At 40.6% G+C, this 20,509-nt stretch overlaps 1 protein-coding gene and 1 long non-coding RNA gene across 3 annotated transcripts in view; one reads left to right on the top strand and one right to left on the bottom strand.

The window, feature by feature from the left end:
• Window positions 1-3,398, bottom strand: part of LOC117754027 — a 33,082-nt gene extending 29,684 nt beyond the window's left edge. The window contains exon 1 of one of the 2 annotated variants that reach the window (XR_004612344.1): window positions 3,244-3,398. This is a non-coding gene — a long non-coding RNA (uncharacterized LOC117754027). The remainder of the gene's footprint in view (window positions 1-3,243) is intronic. The other variant, XR_004612345.1, reaches the window with a different exon arrangement.
• A 76-nt stretch (window positions 3,399-3,474) lies between these two features.
• On the top strand, window positions 3,475-14,709 carry slc35b3 (solute carrier family 35 member B3). Its single transcript, XM_034572655.1, has 10 exons — window positions 3,475-3,722; window positions 5,304-5,540; window positions 5,787-5,908; window positions 6,434-6,588; window positions 8,377-8,484; window positions 9,003-9,100; window positions 9,240-9,332; window positions 9,622-9,733; window positions 10,291-10,360; window positions 13,697-14,709. Exons 2-10 carry the CDS (start codon window positions 5,325-5,327, stop codon window positions 13,845-13,847), a joined length of 1,125 nt encoding a protein of 374 aa, XP_034428546.1. The 5' UTR covers window positions 3,475-3,722; window positions 5,304-5,324; the 3' UTR covers window positions 13,848-14,709.
• The last annotated feature ends 5,800 nt before the right edge of the window (window positions 14,710-20,509 follow it).

Here is a 20,509-nt window from a genome sequence, read left to right as displayed (position 1 = left end):
TTTAATGATGTCGTGAAGTCGTGTGGGATCATGGGAGTTGTCTTCACCACCATCACCAATGAAAATCTACCTGAGGCATATGATGTTCACAAATGAGGTAACGTATTCAGGTTTTATTCACATTAAAGCAATGAATAATCGTAATACATTACGAGTAAACAACGGAAGGAAAAAACAAGACTGGCTAAGTGGCTAGCAGTGTGTTTTTCCTTCATTATAGCAGAGACGGGCAAAGCCAGAGCAGATGTGACACAATTAAAAGGTGACCAAAATGTAAAGTCCCATCACCATGGATAAAATTGGGGATTTCTCTGTGTTAAAATATTGTTGGAAACATTTTAGATAGTACACAAGACAACACAATATATAACATAGGTCTCGTTCTTTTTAGACATTTTAATGAAGAATTATTACATCCTTAATGAAGAGGGGAGATCCTTTTTTCATCACACCTGACAGCACCTTGGTAAAAACATTAGCCTACTTTATTTACATTTATCAACCACCTTTTCAAAGAAGTTTCTTTTTTTAATTATTTGCTTATAAATGTACTGATATATTCATGAAAAGATTTATGATATACATGAAGTTTATGAATAATTACAGTCATTTTAAAAGAGAATTGAAAATCTGAGACACAAACTCTGTGCAGGACCCTGAAGTGGATTGTAATTTCTAGGTTTCATATACTATGTATATCACAGGTCATGCTCCCATATGAGCCTCCTGAAGATTGAATAATGTCCTTCCTGATGCGTGCTGCGAGAGGCCATATTGGATCCAGATTTCTCTTGTTCTAAAGTCATTTTGTTCCCCCTTCATTCCTCCCTCTCCCTGTTTTATTCCTCTCTGTCTCTCCCAGCCCCTCTCTCCGCCCCGGCTTTATTTATTGCGGGTCCAGTGGTGTGGTACAAAGCCATTACCCGCGCATATGTACCTTTTTGAATAATCAATAAATAATTATTTTATTATTTAATAGGATCGTATGGGGAGAGGAAATGGGTTTTATTACATAAATCCATCACACGTGATGAATGGGTACACTTGTAAAGTTGGACGGGGGAGAAGAGAGAGCGGCTGGACAGGCCTGCACCTGCGCTCGACTCCTGTGCATTGCTGAGCACTTTCTCCATTCAGGGCTGTAAATATGACATTTTTTGTCTCTTTGGGACTGTCAATTGGAGTGCATGGGGAATGGGGAGAGGGGACTGTAAATTCACAGAGATTAATTAACCTTTTACATTTGCGATTCAGCCCTGCATCTTTTTTTCTGTATATGGTGACCCTTGTGAGCAGAGGGGTGAGGGACCTGGCCACAGACGGCCCAGGGAGTGCAGATGTCTCATTCCCAATGAGTTATTAACAGAATTTTTTGAATAGATGGAAAAATTGTAGCCTGGCCATTTAGTGTCATAAAAGCCGGGTTGGTGAGGCAGCAGGGGCCTCCCAGGGACAGGAGGCAATACCATTACAATCAAATCTGAGATGGAAGAGGGATTGAGCTGTCCATTCTGAATTTTTATATTGTCGGAGGGCCAGGGAGGAAATAATGCCATCCTGGAGTGTATTAACCTCTGGCTGGGGACAGAGGACAGAAAGAGAAAGAGAGAGAGGGAGGAAGTGGAAGAAGGCAGGCGGAGGGAGGAATTTAAGATTGGATGGCGGGGAGAAAGGAAAGCTCGGAGAGGGAGGAGGGGGCGAAAAGAGTTTCATGCCTTATATACCGGGGAAGCCAAAGAGGGAGAAGCAGGAATATGAGACGGCTGAGTGACATAGGCAGAACAGAGAAAGTAGAGTAAGGAATAATGTAATAAGGGGAGGAAAGAAGTGAGGGAAATGGAGGGGTGGAAAGCTCATATGGACATGAAAGCAGACCGGAAGGATGAAGAGAATAGATGGGAAAATAGAGAAAGTGGAAGAAGAAGAAATTCTACATGGAATGCAGGAATAGTAGATGATAGAAAGCAATAACATGCCCTGCACTCTACATGCTGCTAACAATATTAAAATGTGCTTGTGAGAGATGAACATGTAGTTTGCCAGTTCACATTGAAAAAGCTACTGTTTAGAGACAATTGTAAAACGATAAAAATTCTCGATTGGTGAAGTGATGACTTCAGCAACTCGTGTATCAAAACTTTCACCACTTGTTCCGACTTGAGATTGCGTTCACGTGAATGATTTGCAGTAGTAGAAAAAGTACTTGGAAACTTTACTTACGTAAAAGCAATACCACAGTGTAAATATACAAATGATTAAGATAAAGTAAAAAGTAGACGAACAGTACTAGGAGCAAAAAAGCTATTTGACCAATTATTCATATTTTATCAGTTGAGAAATATTTTTTTCTGATTATTCTGACAGCACATGAACACACAAATGAGGTCTCCTTATGATGAGGTAAAATATGATTTTCTGCAGTGGGGAAATTCAACAGAGAATAAAAATGGCAATTTAAAAAAAACTTTCAAAACCTTTAAAAGTAAAAATCTAAATCAGATAAACATACAGTGTGTATAATATATATACATATATATATACATATATATACATATATATATTATACACCTTTCACTGCAGACGTATTTATTATATGTAAAAAAAAAACATACATGAGTAAAGTGCAATGGCAAGGATGTATATTGTATTTGTGCATTAGTATAAGGAGAAATTGAAATTGACATATATATGTATGTATGTATAGACTGTATAGGCCAGTATGGTATACAAGATGAATCTGAATATAAAATGGTATGTGCTATGTATAAATAAATGGATGTAAATTCACTGTTGTATACTAAGTAGCAGTATATTATAAAGAACAACTACATGAATACACTTTATTTATATTACAACTTTCAAAACAAACTAACAGGGAACTTGAAAAGTTAAAAATAAAAAATTCAAGGCCAACAATAGGAAACAGTTGTTTTAAAAGCACACAGCAATAGAACACAGATACATAAATAAGATAAAATGTTACCGATGAGAAAAGAGCAAAAACAAGATAAAATATTGTGAAATGGTCAAAATAGAAAGTAAGCTTAAATACATAATTTATAGAGGTGTAAAATCCACAAGAGTATACAATGTGATATGAATATAAAAATGGTATAAGTATGCATATAAATGGGTCAATTCCACAATAAGAGGCATGCACGTGTAGAACAGTATGTGATTGATGAACTTGTGTTTGCCTGGTGATGTGCACACGTGATGGTGTCAGGGGACACTTCAACTCACCGTGTGAACTCAAGATGGAGGAGAACACGCCGCCTGCGCCCTTTAGCATCAACTAGCATCGCCTCAATCACTTTGACTGTCCTACACTGACACCATCTTCTCCTCAGCTGCAGACTCACGCCACCTCCGCCAACGTGTCCGTGTGCGTCCATTAACCTGTAGGCAGTGTGTGGCCCGGCGGACCAATAGCATCACAGGTCAGAGGTCGCAGCGGGGCGGAAGTTGTTGGCTGTTTGTGCGACTGCAGCGGGTGCCGGGGCAGCTTCTAGCAAGCTAACCGAGGCTAACACCCCCCCCCCCCCCTCTCTGTGTGTGTGTGCGCGTGCGTGTGTGATTTTTACCGTGTGTCACTGAGAAGATAAAAAACAAGACGAGGTTTGGAAAACACGAAAGATGAAGCCGGAGGGTCCAGGAAACTTAATGTCGCCTCTGAAGAAGAGGACAAGCTAACGTTGAGGAACCCGGAAGTGTTGTTGCAGGTAGCGAGCTCTCAGTCGTAGCCTTGTTGTTTGGGGTGAGAAATTAAAGGCAGCGATGAAACAAGTCGATACCAGTCATCGTGTCATTCGCTTGACATCGATTACTGGCATCGCCGCTTGTTTTAGGGGTTTAATATATGCTAGCTTGTCTATGTAAGCTAAGGAGTTAGCAAGTGGCTGCTCCAGGTAGCTTAGCTAAACGTCATGCTCCTTTTTAAACATGCTACTCTTGCTAAATGTTCACACTGGTTAATAAAATATTGTTTAGTTTGATGTGATGCAGCGGCTCCGGGTGTTTAAACAAACATAATGTGTGTAAATGATTGAACTAATGATGATCACACACTCGTTTCCCTCACGTTTACATTGAGATCCAGAGCTAATGACACGACATGCTTGCAACACACAGGACAGCACATACTGATCTGATAGATAGAGAAGAACTCAAGCTGGATTTCACAATGACAATCAATGATTTCCAGGCATTTACGGAAAAACATGACATCTGCTCTGTCCCATGTGTCATGATGCAGTTACATGCAAGTGGTTTGTGCATCTCTAAAGTTTTCAATGTCTGCACTGAAGAAACCAGATATTTTCACTCGGGTCTCTTTGTGGATTATGCTTTAAAGTACTGAATTGGTTTGCACCTAACTCTGTGGAGGGATGCTGCCGGGGAAGCATCCATCAAATGCTCTCTGTAACAATCTGGACAAAACTTAACATGCAAACCCACACTGCTGCCAATGGTGGGTTGTTCCACACACAGCTTCTCTTAACCCAATTGTAAGGCCATCTTCCACATAGTGCATGGCATAACTCACTCAGCCGCCTCTTTAACACAATGCTATCAGGACACAGGTAAATGTCAATAAGGTGCAAAAGCGCCCGCTTTGACAAAAGCCTGGGACCACCGCTAACACAGCTATTTAACTTCAGTCTGGGCTTCATGTTAATGAGATGTCCTTGTTTGTTATTGTATGATGCGTGTTGTTTGCAAGGTTTTTGCTCTGATTTTTTTTTGCATAGGAAGTGTTTGGTGGGGGTGAATGGAAATGTGCAGTTATGTGACTTTTCCTTCTCTGGGACAATAAACCAACTAAAGTTTGAGGCAGATCTGGTCAAAGGGACCAAACCAGGATTTCTTTCCCCATAACATTGCAAGATAATTGATCTTGAAAAAGATCAAACATATATAGGATTGTTTGGCCGTGGTGGATCTAGACGCTCTAACTGAATGTGACTCAAGTTGAGCAACACTCTGCTGAACAGGTTTTACTTTTTCAGACACTGTGAGGATGGATATATTTTGAACCCTTTGATTAGATGATAAAACCTTATTTTTGGTCAAAGATTGTTCCATCAGCTTATTATTTGCAGGTTTGTAGATACACATTAGTTACCTAATGCTAATCACCATAAAGCTGTCTGTCCGCATTGCTAATCTACAAGAATGACAAAGCCGCTTTTTTAGCTTTTGAGCCCTGTTGCTACTTAAGATCCAAGCTGTGCTTGAGGCTTGAGCAGGAAAAGGTGCCGTCTAAGATGATCGTTGTTAAATATCTCTCTATGTTCCCACAGGTCCCAGCAGCTTTGAACACAATGAGTGCCAAATATGGCATAGTGAGCTACAACAGTTCACGGAAGCACATTTCAATTTCCATCCCGTCGTCAACAGAAGTGATGTCACCCCACATAAAGTCTGTGGAGGAGCTGAGGGTTCTGGGAATCAACCTGAGCAGCTTCAGCACTCCTACACAGTTTTTCATTTGTGTGGCTGGAGTTTTCGTCTTTTACCTCATCTACGGATACCTGCAGGTAACAAATAGCAACCTCAACACAACACAAACTGAGAAATGCTAGATATACCATACTACCATACTAGAGCGAGTGTCCATGCAAATAAACACACAATCAAACGTGATAAAATATCTTGATGTTTTCAGTTAAAGCTTGTTACAGTGAAGGGACAGTCCTGTTATGAAGGCTGTGTGTGAGTGTGTTTTTGCATGGACAGATTTAAAAAAACTGCTGATTTGACCTTATTTATTTATTTCCCTCCAGGAGCTGATATTTTCTGTGGAAGGATTCAAGCCTTTTGGTTGGTACCTCACTCTGATCCAGTTTGGCTTCTACTCCATGTTTGGATTAGTGGAGCTTCAGCTCACACAGGACAAACGCAGAAGGTACGGCCAACAAAATAACCTGTTCTTTTACTTATTCACCTCGATCACTCTCACTCGTATGTAACGTTGTTTGTCCTGTCGGTGCGGCTGCGGCTCAGGATTTAGTCTTCAGGTCTCCATGTTGAGGGGTCGCAGTCAGACTGTGGATTATTTCTGCAAGATCAGTTATAAACAAAATGTAACAACCTGCCTACTTAATACAACAAGGTGTTTTATTCTGCCTTCATCATAACAGCAGGCATGTTGCTAATGCTAGCAGCCACAAACAAACATTTATGATTCATTGTTCATTTGATAATCTAAACAAAGAACATGTTTTCTGTTTGCTGCCTTTCTAAAATGAGTCGTCCTATTATGATCAAAGAGTAAATAACAAATGGATCCAATCTTAACGTAACGCTAAAATTACGACCACTTAGCAACTCTGCACGTCCGATGTCTCTTGCTACTTTAAATCCGCTGAAGCAACACTGCAGCTAAACATGGAATCTTTCTCAACCACTTCATATTTCCCCCGTCTTCCAGGATACCAGGGAAGACCTATATGATCATAGCATTTCTAACAGTGGGAACCATGGGCCTGTCCAATACTTCTCTGGGCTACTTGAACTACCCCACACAGGTCATCTTCAAGTGCTGTAAACTCATCCCTGTCATGATTGGAGGAGTGTTCATTCAAGGTAAGAGCTACTACATATTTATTTTTACACTGAACTTACATGCACACCCTCATACATGTATGAACTTGTGCTTGTACTTCAACATTTCTACTTTCTGGAATATCCCGTAGAACAAGATGTATTTATATTATATCAGATTTTAAACACAAATGTTTTTTCTGTGGAACAACAATTCTTAGATTCAGATGATTATACACTGATGAAAACATTATTCTGAATGTCATAATCCATTTCTGTCCATATATCACTGTACATCATATACACTGGTTCGACTTGGAATGATTTATAAATGAAAATTGTTTCTCATAATCCAAGTTCTTTAAAAGAAGGTAAACTGTATATTTTCAATGAATCGAATTTATAAAGAATAACAGAAAATTAAGGTTGCATCATTAGTTAATGTTGTTTTAGTTTTTCGTCTTTTTTGTCACTGCTGGTTGAGCTGACCAGAGAGTTGACAGAGTTGAGTTTTGGACAAGGCTAATTCTTACACCTCATTTCAGCCACTGCACATGGTTTCTTTGAAGCGATGGCCACCTTTCAACTTTCGGTACCTTCTTTTTATGCACGACTGTTGTTTTCGTCTGTCAGAGGCCGGTCGGCGGCACTCTCTGTTTCCCCCTGCTCTTGGTTCTGCCGGTCCTTTCATCCTCACGCTGGGCTTCTCAAGGTTCTGTGTCCTCAACGTCAGACATGTTTTCAGCATTTTTTTTTTTGGCCTTTTTCCGTTTCTTTCAAGATGGTTAGATGTGAAGTCCGTGGTCCCTCAAGGGCTCAAGAGGAAAACAGAATTTGTTCACTTAGAATGCAAAGAGGAAAGAAAGTGGGGAGAGAGGGATGGATGGATGGAGGTACGGGTGTAGGTTTGCATCTGATGTGAGGCCCTTCAAAGGCGAGTCAGGGAATCAAAGCCGACCACAGCCAACCTGATGCTGCGTCCCTGTGTCAACCTCAAGGCATCCATCAGTCAGCTTTTTTTGTTTTTTGAAAGACTCCTTCATCCTGTTGTTTTTTTTCCCCTCACTTTTTTACACCGCTTTTTTGTGCATTGTTACGCGCACAATCACAGAAACTTTGAGTTTTGGAAAGTTCCCATTTCAAAAACTTTGGATAGCAAAATTTTTACCTGAATCGACTTATAGAAAAAACTATAATGGGCTCAAATTAGGGTCGAGCTTGTAAAATGATGTCTACAAATAATTCTAAAGTCTCTTGTTATTAACCTGAGTAAACCTGTACATATGCATTAGAATCAAGTTTGCAAATGTGTAGAAAAAGATTTGTTATTTTAGATCCAATGACCAAATGGTTAAAGCGAATACCACACAGGCGCAAGCACCATTTACTGCATGTCATTCTCCTTCTCTCCCTCATTTCATGTTTATTTTCACTGAAACTATCAAGATAATAACAATAAGGGCAATAATATATTTCAAACAATTGTATTTGTTACAAACGAAAATTGTGCATGGGTAGAAAATATTAGTATTTGTGAAAAAAATTACTCCGGAGAGGAAAAATAAGTGCTTTTGTGAACATCTGTGTACAGATGTAAAGCAGAAAATGGTGTCAAATTTCCAGCACTTTGAGTGACACTGTAGCTACAGGTGTGAAATCTGACTATTTTTACGCCTGAATCTAATTTGAAACATAGATTTTTTTTTTTACATAGTCCCCCTTTTTTTTAGCAAATACAAATCTTTTCTACGAACATAGATGTTGGGATTTGGGGGATTTTGGTTTTCTGATTTCACAGTTGTCATATAAAAGATATTGTCTGTGTTCCAGGTAAACGCTATAATCTGGCTGATGTGTCTGCTGCCTTGTGCATGAGTCTGGGACTCATCTGGTTTACACTAGCCGACAGCAAAGTGGCCCCAACCTTCAACGTCACAGGTAACATCTCCCAGATCCAACAGGCGATTCCAGTGGTTTCACATTAATGCTGTAATACTATCACAACTGTCAAAGAAATACCCACATCATCCTGCTGTATTCTCAGGGTTAGGTTGCATGTGGCTGGGCTGTTGCAACAAAACTAAGACGTAACTGTGCAGCTAGAAACTGCAGGCAGCTGCTGCTACAAGACAGTTTGTTTTGTCAGAACAAAAACTAAAGTGTTATTTCTTGGCTGTCAATATAAAGAACATTTTGTCTTGTGGAGATGACATATAGAAATAGGTTATACTATATATTTAGGTTTAATATGTGTCTCTAAAACATAATTTATTTGTATTAAAATCCAAGCAATCTAATGTACTCTGTTGTCTTAAAATATATGCAGTATATTAGTATAAGTGTTACACTGCCTTAACTTCTTTTGCCAGCCCAGCCCACCTCAGATAACCTATGTAGTTTATTCCTTTCTTAATTTCCATGTCCTGAACATGTCTGTGTGCATGTTTGTTATACAGGTGTTCTCCTCATCTCCCTGGCACTGTGCGCAGACGCCGCCATAGGAAACGTGCAGGAGAAAGCCATGAAACTCCATAACGGCTCCAACTCTGAAATGGTACCCTGTACATACAGTATATATGTTTAGTAGATGTATGCACATAAACATTTGAAATCAATGCAGAATATGGAGCTCAACTTGACTGTTCTAAACCTGTGTGATGTCACTCACTGAACACATGGTATCGTGTTGACAGGTGCTGTATTCGTACTCCATCGGTTTTGTCTACATACTGACAGGCCTGCTCTGTGTGGGTGGGCTGGGCACAGCAGTGGCATTCTGCTCAGAGGTGAATATAGCCGCAGATAAAATGAGTATGTACCCTTGGTACTTTGTGGAGCTGCAGACAGACTGTGTTATCACAGATGTCATTTATGTGTCCGTGTTTCTTTCAGTTGACGGACTGGAGCTTGCCTCTTTGCTGAAGTCTTTTGTTATACAATATGATTATGATAGAACAAAATGTGTTACTTTTCTTGTGTAGTTACGTTTTAAATTAGGTTTATATATATATATTCTTCTGCATCAGCTGTGTTCATTGTACTTTATTTACTTTTATTTCCCTCCCTCCCTCCCAGCATCCTGTGACGACGTATGGTTACGCATTCTTCTTCTCTCTTACGGGTTATTTTGGCATCTCTTTCGTGCTGGCCCTGATCAAGCTGTTCGGTGCCCTGGTTGCAGTCACAGGTCAGAGGAACAACGTGTCAAGCGTTCTTTTCTTTATTTTTGCCACAGGGAAAAAAGTCATTAGAAATCAGTGCCATTGTTTAAACATGTAACTGGTGTAGACAGAAAAAAGTGCTTAAATTCACAATATAGTTCTCCACAACATAAACATTGAGAAAAACTGGTATAGTTCAGATACAAAGATGATCATCTGCAATAAAACAGCGCACACCATTTTACAATAATTGTAGTATTTTTCAGATCGGGTGTAGGATATTAAATCTTAAATGCAATTTAACACAAACAGGTTACATTGACCACATTGGAAATACTCTACGGGCTCCAGAGCAATATTTCATTGGTGAAATTCAAATGAATTTGTGTGGATCAGATGGACTCTGCATGTTGGGTTGATTAAATTGTAATAAATGAACAGAATTTCTAACTATTTAACAGTTACACTCTTCTCTCATAACCCAGAAAGTTACCTCTGTTGAGCTTTTGTTTCCCATTTGTAATGTAGTAGAAACATTATTAACTGGCACTGACGGAACCGCAAATGTTTTACTCCTTTGCAGTGACCACCGGGAGAAAGGCCATGACGGTCGTGCTTTCCTTCATGTTCTTCACAAAACCTTTCACTTTTCAGTAAGTACCGAACCTTTTGACTTAAATCAGTTTTCTCCTTGTTAAAAGTGAGTCTACAGTGTGACTGCTGACCTCTTCTTGGACAAATACAACTTTGTTTGGCATCCCTGCCCCTGGTTTTTATGTCCTTAGTCCATTTAGAGACCTTGACTACTCCGCTGCTCTTTCTTCTTGTCCTTCACCGTCTCGCTCACGATCTAAAATCCTCTGCTCTGTCAAAAGGGTCATCGTTTTTCACTGTACCTCTCCTGCTCTATTTCTCCATCATGACTTTAAACATGCATATTCACAAGATACAACAAACTTTTGGTTGTCCTAATGGCCACCTTCATTCTCCCTCTAGCTTGTGTTTGCCCTCCAGTGAACTCTCAGTCCCTTCCATGACTGCAGTTTACATTTCAACCAACAGATTTATTTTCAGTTCATGTATTATCAGCCAATTATTGGTTTGGCAAAACACTAACTTTTGTATGTTTACCTCTGCCACTGCACAACCAAAACGGACTTTTATGTTCTCCAGTAGCTAGTGGTAGCTTTCCCCAGGTTGCTGAAATGGTGGACAAGTGCAATAGAAATGTCATTTACCAACTTAATTGCAGTTGAGATGGCAATATTTTCCATCAGAAGTCTGATTTGCATAAAACCAAAAGAATGCTCTGATTCTGTCCACATGAGGAATCAGCTCAATCCTAAAATACAACAAATGATGATCAAACACCTATAAATTCAAATGTTTTTTACCAAAATATGTGGGTATAAATAGTGTATTTTTAATGCTGTCAAACACACTTAGAAAGGTGATTGAGTCCTATCCCTGTGCCAAAAGAGGAATTTGCCTTTGAGTCTTTTTTTCTTGCATCAAGTCAACACACTGGACACCAAGGTGTCAGAAACCTCGCCGTCTTGCGCAAAAAAAAACAACCCTGCTGTTGCACATTGTTCCCAAGATGTAAAAAAAACAATTAGGGCACAAATGCTCATGGCTATTTATGTGCCAACTGCCAGAAGTTTGATGCGCATCATAACGTTGTGCCTGAAAAGGTGCAGTGTCAGCGTCTAGACGGGCAAAATAGAGAGATGAAGAACAAATTAGCATGTTTACTTCGGTGACATGTTTCCATCTCTGCCGACTGGAGCCAGACTCGATAAACACCTGGTTGTACTACACAGTCATTTGACCTGGAAGTGAACACAAAGGGTATCCAGTCCCACTGCAGACAAAAGCCAGGTGTTAGGGGTTTTTTTGACCAGTGGAAAAGGGGCTTTACAAAAAAGGTGGACGTCTCAGACCATTTAAGATTTGGATGAGTTTGAGTTAATCAACAGAGTGAGTTTGACAGAATCTCAGAAAGATTTAAAAGCATCAGATACTGGCTCAGCCAATCCCAGTTAAGATCACTATCTAAAAAGTATTAGACTAAAAAAAGATGCTCTAAAGGCTCCTATCCATCATTTTGAATAGAGTGAGGCCTATAAGACACAGGCGATACAGAGTCTCTTTGCAATTTCCACATTCACTGCCAAAATTTCCGTTGCTTGCAAATTGATTCCAACACAGCTACCCTGACATGATATTTTGGTTTCACATAACAAGCAATACCACCATGGGCACGAGAAACATGTCGATTGAGATATGTGTAATTTGAGATATCTGTAAAATAATTTTGACAGAATAAGATAAATATTTTCACAAAGAGACATTACATTTCAACTAGTCAGAATTTGATTTACTGATATCTAATCATCAATAGTAGTAATTCCTTTTTCACTTGTTAGAACATTACAGATATCTATAATGTCCACTGATTGAAAAAGGATCTGGAACCCGTTACCCTGATTTGCATATACTTTTGGGATGTCATCCTAATTTACATGTATTTTTTCAACATGTCAAAATGCAATTTTGAATTTCCAACAAACCATTTCAGGAAATGTCACCCCTAATTTGCATCTACTTTTTGAATATGTTTCCTAATTTGCATATTATTTTCTGCACGTCAACATGCTATTTTAACATGTCAACAAACCATTTTCAATGCCTGCCCTTAACTTGCATCTACTTTCTTATGTTCAATTTATCTGTAGAAAAACACGATACAATTTCATTTTAAATCCATAATTTGCATATTTTATATGTCACCTTAAATAGCACATTATTTCATTTGGTTATTTAAGATATCTACAATTATAGGTTGAGTAGAGGTAGTTCCTTTTTTATATCCAAAACTCATCAGGTATAAGATACCTTACATGTTGCCTCTAGAATTATTATAATTATCTTACTATTGCATTTTAGATTTCTGAAATATAGTTCTAAATATCTGAAATGTAATTTTAAATATCTGAAAATACATTCCTACTAGTTAAGAATTACAAGGCGACATATCAATTATTTAATCCTGACTAGTCAGAGTAGAATCTTTTAATAAGATGGTCCACAACAGAAATATAAAAAATATAGCATTCACTATGAATTTTAATGTATTTAAACACTACAGTAAAAACAAACCACACTAACGTTAATGAGGACTGACATGCTGCCATCTTGGATTGTCACAGACATCAGTTATGTAGTGAAAACATCCGTCTCTGTACAGCTCGCTAAGCAAAAAGGCTTTGATTAGAATATGGGTTAAATCAAAAGATGCAAACATTGTGTTTTTACGCCGTCATAGAAGAAGCCAGGTTGTAATTGAGTCTTTGCAACAGCAGTACTGTCAGGAAGTCTTGGACATGCCGGGGTGGGGGGGGGGGGGGGACTTAAAAGAAGTTGTGACTTTCCACATTAAAGGGAAATCCAGCCCAAAACTAAATCAACATCAACTGTCTTTACAAGGTGCTGAGCGACCACAAACCACCACAGCAGCTGCATTCCTTCTTCAGTAGTCAATGTTATTGGACTGATGCAACACAGTTTTATAGTCCCTCATGGTGCATTTTGGAGAGCAGGATCACATCCGTTTAGAATCTCTTTTATACTCCTCAAACCAGTCAATGACTTTAAAGGCCCATGCAGAAGCTTCTGCATTTAACTTACTTCACTCATGTATATTTTCCTGTAGATGAGTGAAACCAATTTCAAGAATGTATATTCCTTCACTAATGTAGACATGCAAGTGCACGTGCACAAGAACAGAAACCCACTTTAAACAACATTGGTACATAGCGCAATAATTGGTCCACAACTCCATTACTTAAAGGGTACCTTTAAAAAATCTAATAGGAAACAGATTATTTCCATGGTCCTCCTGTTGAAACCTACTGCATGTACAATTATTACATCACCATTATCCCATCCCTTTGAAATATCTAATCTATCCATCATCCCTTCCGCAGGTACATCTGGGGCGGCCTTCTGGTGCTGTTCGGCATCTTTCTGAATGTTTACAGTAAAAACAAAGATAAAATGAAGCTGCCCTCCATCAAGGACCTCAAGAGCTGGCTGCTCACTGGAAAGAAAGTCCAATTTCTTTCACAAAATGTATAGGAGGCCCCCACCGGCATCGCGGAAGTCGTGCACAGGCAGACTATACATCTGTTCAGATGTAGAGTTGCCCTCCCCTGTATCAGGGGATTTGCTGAGCCCTGTGCCTGAGCCTCATCACCACCAACACTGAGCCACAGATGGGTATACAGGGTTTGACGAACAATCAGCCTCAGCAATGGTTGACTTGATATAATTATGATGGGTGATGGAGTTTCTGTTTCCTGTCTATGTGTAAGTACACCACTGGTGTAGAACGGACTGAAACGACTCTATCTGCAGCAAACTGAAGGAACTGTAACTGTTAAAAGGGGATCAATGGCTGACGGGCTCTTAGAAAGCGAAGCCTCACAGCCCCACGGAAAACATTCCCAACGTCATGGAGGACAACAGCAAGAACTTGAAGACTCTCAAAAGGGAAGCCTGCGCCTTAGCTAACCAAATCGCACAGTTTTGCACTGGAGATGACGTGTGCACTAAAACCTTGGAAAAGAACAGAACGTTTGGAAAGAAAGAGTCTGAAGAGACGTGCTGACGTGTCATGTCTGAAATGAATGTTTGATCCTCATCCTTAAAGACAATACACAGACAAAGACATATTTGTCTCCGCACATGCCATAAATATGAAAGAAAATTGATTAAGATAATATTTGTCTTTATGAAAGTGGCGTTTTTCAGAGTGGATTTGTGACTTTTAGATGACTGTAACCGAAATCATGAAAAATATGTGTTGTGTCATCATATGGGGACATTTTGGGGAATGTGATCAAACTGTACATCAACATCAACTACCATTATATGTTTATGACATTTTTGCGTGAAATACTACGGCTCCTTTTTACAATAAAACAGACTGAGATATTCATTCATCTTCTGTTTGTGTGTGTGTTAATTTACTATTGTTGTGGGGACTTGTATGTATTTACATCTTCCTTATGGGGACAAGAAGTGCACATCATTAAACTTCAAGGTGAAGACATGTCGAAGGTTTGGGTCTCGCACTCTCTCTCTTACAGCCCCCCCCCCCCCTCTCCCTCTCTCCCTCTCTCCCTCTCCAACCCTTATTCTTTCCCCTTGCACCACTTGGGAGAAGAGTTGAAATGTTGCCAAACTCTGTGTGTTTATCCATTCAGAGGCCTCGGGCATGTTTGATTAGGAGTCCAGGAAAAAAAACAACGATAGCACTACTAGACAGAAAATAAACACAAGTCTTCACTCTTCCAGGGCTGTTCTATGCATTTGGATCTAACCAGTATCGTGTGTGTGTGTGTGTGTGTGTGTGTGTGTGTGTGTGTGTGTGTGTGTGTGTGTGTGTGTGTGTGTGTGTGTGTGTGTGTGTGTGTGTGTGTGTGTGTGTGTGTGTGTGTCATTCACATGAAGGCCTGGCTGCATTGTCTCTAAATGGTGATGACGCTCACACCTGCTTCCTTAGCAAAAAAAACCTAAGTTTTATATTTTTCTATGTTTAGTTCCCTCGTGAGTGTTTCTAAAAGTAACGCATTGACTTTATTGTGTTGTGAGCAGGTGATTGCACACTGAGTGCCAATGCCGTGCTGTCATTTTACTGATAACACCTGTGCACTTTGCACTGGCTTTCAATGGGGAAAATACAATCCAGTGCATTTGTCCTCCTTTCACTGTTTTTCATGCACTTATTCCTGGGCCATTTTAATGTGCAGCACTAGATATGATGACAGTAGGTTGTAATAGAGCTCAACAGCTTGGTGCCGGAAGTAAACATCCCATCATTTTCTGAATAGAGATTTTCATTATCAACCGTACCAATTTAACCATCCAAGGTAGACCACCGCATATGCTACAAGGCTGTGAAACAATGTTATCTCTTCCTGTACAAGCCACAAGTCCAAATGACACCAACTGCGTTTTAAGAAATACAAGATTAATTTGCAGTGTGAAGGAGAAATACTGCACTACCCACAATCCTCAGGTGTAGTTCTGATTGGTTGAGCTTGCTGTTTCCATGGAAATGTTTACCCCAATTGGAAATATCCTGTGAGCTATGATCAGCGATGATCTGATTGTGCATTACCACTAGTGATACTTAATAAAATGCTAGATGGCTACAAGACACAAACTACAATATATTGCAACACTACATTAACAACAAGGTTAAATTAAAAAAGAAACACGCTGGAAGTCGTCAGAATGAGGAAATTAGCAAATGTTTTTGGGATGAGTAGTTTCTTCACTCTTAAATAAATATGTACAGTCTTGAACCTTTGCCGTTTTTCCCGTTTTCCAATAAGTAATGGGAAATTTACTTCCGGATCCAGAGTCGTTATAAAAGTGGACAGTCACTACTGCGCTCTATATCCTGTCATGGTTGTTACAGCTTCATTTTACATGTGACATTCTGTAGTTTACACTGTTGGTTTAATCAACATATGTTTTGATGCTAAATGCGTTAGCACAGAGTCGTACGATTAAGGGCGTACCATTTTTACATTAAATATGAATTATCGTTCTGAGGTGCAAGGTCGCCGATTGATGAAAACTGCTGCCTATTGACCTTGGACACTTGGAGTCTTCCCTGCTGAAGTGCCCCGGAGCAAGAACCCAGCGCTTTTGTACCATCTGCTGACCCTGCAATTTGACATTCAATGGACCTATGGAGGTAAGAAGGGAGATTTCACCACATACTGTTTGGGTTTTATTCCATCGACTTTCTCCAATACCGAAAAAAAACCCGATCACGGGAAGGTTTACGTGGCTGGGAATGTTTGAGAAGTCTTTTGTCCTTGATGATCTCACTGTGTCGGTGCCATAGCACGGTGTGAAATGACAGAGACGTGCCAGCTCAGCGGGAGGCGGCTGTGTGCGGCGCTCTCTGTGATCCTAATAGAGGCCCAGATATTACTGTCTCTCTTCTAGGCAGGAAACCTAATGCTGGGCCAATTAGTAATTTGGTATTTCACAAAATCTGGCAGCTTGTGTGTGATGACAAACTGACATAGATCCGCTTTCCTTCAGGGAACCTTTGGCAGTACAGCAGCACGCACGCACACACACACACACACACACACGCACGCACACACTGGCGACTGCTAAGTTTTTCTTGCACAGATTGGAAGCGTGTAACTCAATTGAAAACAGAAGAGAAGGTTTGGATGCTTCTCGTTTGGCTGCAGATTCACTTTTCACACAAGCACAAAATGGGGGAAAGGATTTGATTCAACATGATTTTATTATTAATATTATACAGTGTTTATATGATTGATGACAAATGAGACAGTTCATTAGAGGCTGAGAGGTCACGCTCCACTGTTAAAACAGTTGTATGTCATTATAAACACCTTTTGATGTGCGGTTAATAGCACCGCCTCATCGCTATGGGAATGACTCCTCTCCTCCAGCTCCCTAAAAGGTCATTATGGGATGGGAAAGCCCAGTTGACCTCAAGGCAGAGGACATCATTTGTCTTTTAGCACCACCTAACAAAGAAGGCTGACCCCTGTTAGAACACTGAGGAGTTTTCCAAACCACACAGGAATTTACCGTCCACTGAAGTCAGCTGTTTTCTTATTGTTTCAGAAAAACATTTTTATATCATAAATTGCTTTAGGTGTTGTAATAAAGCTGTGATATCAAAACATGTGTGGAATTTGTGTTTTAATAAATGTATATAAAGATCATCATCCTCCACTCAGCTAAAGGATAAATATGACACTTCAGCCCATAGACTGTAAACAAAGACACGACTGCTACCCAAAAGTGAAGCCAAGCTGTCTCGATTGCCGCCTGGTGGCAGGCTGAAGTATAGGGCGTATAACCCCCCCCCCCCCCCCCCCCCCCCCCCCCCCCCCCTCTATGTTATCAGATGGGACATGTCCAAACTAAAAAGCCAAAAATAAAGTCATTATTGATGCTATAGGTGAAATGTCGTGATTAACAGCTGAGACTGACTCGGGATGAGTCGAGCGTGTTTATCAGTGGGACCTTTATACCGCGGCTCCATCCCTCCAGTCGCTACTGTGCAGATGTAATGTTTACGCACTATATTGGGGTTTTGTTTTGTCGCTTTGCAACTGCTATGGCAGAAGTTGAGAAGAGTTCAACTTTTCATTCGGCAACGGAGGCACCAGCCAATCAAATCCTGTTTAAACAAATGCTCGAGCACAGCCGCTACCCAATCAAATCATTTACTTTATATTCTGTTGTGTGTTCAGCTGGTTGAGGATTTTATTTCCCGTATAATTCTCTTTAGCATCGTATTAATAAGTAGCATGGCACGTTAGCATGAAAGCCAGCCATGTTGTACGTCCCAAGCATGAAACTAATTGTTGTTGTTTATGATGACTACTGTTCTTTCTTCTTTTCTTCTATCCGTTGCCTTTATTTCCTTCTTTCCTGCAGTCCATCTCTCCTCATTTCCTTTCCTTCCTTTCTTCCTTCCTTCCCTCCATGCACCCTCCACATCAGCCCCACTCCCCACCTCCTCCTCCTCCTCCTCCTGCTACCTCAGACTCATTACACCCAGCCACCCATACCCCAGCCTCTGCGAGGAGCTCTCCTCATATAATATGATGGCCATCTGCTAGGCTGAGCCGCGCTTCCCAAAAAGCCCCGGGGCTAGATGTTTATCTATCGTCCCCCCCCTCGCAAAGTCCTTTAAGGATGCAAAACATATCAGCGATCATCGCCATTACAATTAGCACAGGTGCTGTTGAGCTGTAAAGTGATCAGGAGAAATGGGAGGAAACATAATTGAAGTGGATTAGAGCGGAGAGGTGGGAGGGAGGAAAAAAAATGAAATAGAAATTCTGGAAGGTTGGACAGCGGCCCTTCGCTATGCTGCTGTTTGAAATTCACTGTGCTGTGATTAAAACTGGTGCAGAGCACTGGTGGAAGTCCTGGCAAGGAGTTTCGAGTGTTTTTTCTTTGCAGCTGTTTAGTATTTTCTAGCACTGCTTCAGTGAGTTCGGTAGTATCTGGCTGAAATATGGAGTTGGAGTCTGTGCATTGTATGAACAAGATCAGGGCTTTTTTATACATGTGCATGTACATTTCACCTTATGCATTTCACCTTATGCATTTCACCTAGGAGCTTGTGCAGCAGCGTTTCTGTGTGTAAATTGCACGTGAGTTATTATAAAGAGTGTCACACGACAACCTAAACCTTATTGTATTCTGCAGCAAACATTTGTGCACATGCATGCAAATTCATGTAGATAGTGAACAGATACCTTCTCCCACACCCTTTTGGCAGCTGCAGCAGGGCCGGAATATTCCGCAGTAGTCACTCATGAGAAGAGAAATTCTTAATAATAAATATCTAGCCAATAATGAATGTGCTGCCGGCTGCACTTGTCTTGGGGGCATAATATCTAATTTCCTCCCAATGTTTCATATCTACCTACTCCTGCATGTCGACACAGTCCATCATTACACCCCAAATGCAGGTTCCTATCACTTTTATTTATTTTTCAAATCAATATATAAATCAAAGCCCCGGACAGATGAGATCCAATAAATTACAGATTGCTGGACAAATGCAGAATGTTAACCGTGTAGCATGAGGTGGGAGATTCCCATGGGTGCTGCCTGGCCTGCGCCGCATGCTCTGGGAAAATCTACTAAATGTCACAATAAATCACGGCTAACTTGAATATTACTCAGAGCTGTTTTTAATACCAAAGGAAAAACTCATCCGAGGCCTTATCTGAATAAGTTTTCTTGTGATCATATTGTATTGAGTTTTATTTTAGTTTTATTGCACATTTAGCATCTGGGGTGAAATCTTCTGGTAGTGAGGGATCCCATTTTGCATCCCCTCCTCACCACCAGGCTAAATTGAAGGGGGATCCGGAATGGAGCAGCAGAGCTACAACCCTCCGTACACCAGCCACAGTATGTGAGTCACCCCCCTCCTATTTCATGCTCAGCCACATGGAAAAGTAGGAGGGTTAGAGGAAGAACGGGGGGAAAAACAGGGGCAAGAGGACGGAGAACCAGGTGAAACAGAGCATAGAGAACAGGGGAGGGGACTCTGTGGCCTCGCAAACCTGCGGCTGCCACGTTAGATCCTCACTGTGGACTCACGTAGGAGCAGGGGGATAACCAGTCAGCTCGGGCACGGACCCATAACATGAAGGGTGGGCTCAGAGGGCACACACACACACTCAGAGCTGTACCTGAGCGCGGCAGTCATCGCTATCAGCGGGGAATATGCTACCATCAGTCCCCATAACATCAGGGCACACCTTGGCGCTGACATCACATGACATGCATATGTGCGGAGGCAGCGTGAGGCGATAGCGGGCCGGGCAGAAGCAGGGGTTTGAGGGAGATTCCCACTGACAATGGTCCAGTGGGGGGGAGAGGAAAGGGAAACAGCAGGGCACCTCTGCTACACGGTGGGAACACAAGGAGAGGAGAGCCACATGGATAGAAAGAAGAAGACAGAAGAAAAGAAATGTCAGGTTGCTGCATGTTAAAGAGTGGAAAATACTAATCTGTCTCTGTAATGAAAAACAAATAGTCACACATTATAAGTAGTTTTTCTTTCATCCATGTTACTAACAGGGATACATGACTGCACCATACTTAGAATTTAAACATTATATAATGTATTCATCATATATGGGCCATTAGAATCTAAATTAAAGCTGCAAATAATGATGAATTTCAATCAAGATCAATTTGAT

Source organism: Hippoglossus hippoglossus, chromosome 20, assembly GCF_009819705.1.
Source record: "Hippoglossus hippoglossus isolate fHipHip1 chromosome 20, fHipHip1.pri, whole genome shotgun sequence".
Taxonomy (NCBI): Eukaryota; Metazoa; Chordata; class Actinopteri; order Pleuronectiformes; family Pleuronectidae; genus Hippoglossus; species Hippoglossus hippoglossus.
This window is presented reverse-complemented; position numbering and strand designations above follow the sequence as displayed.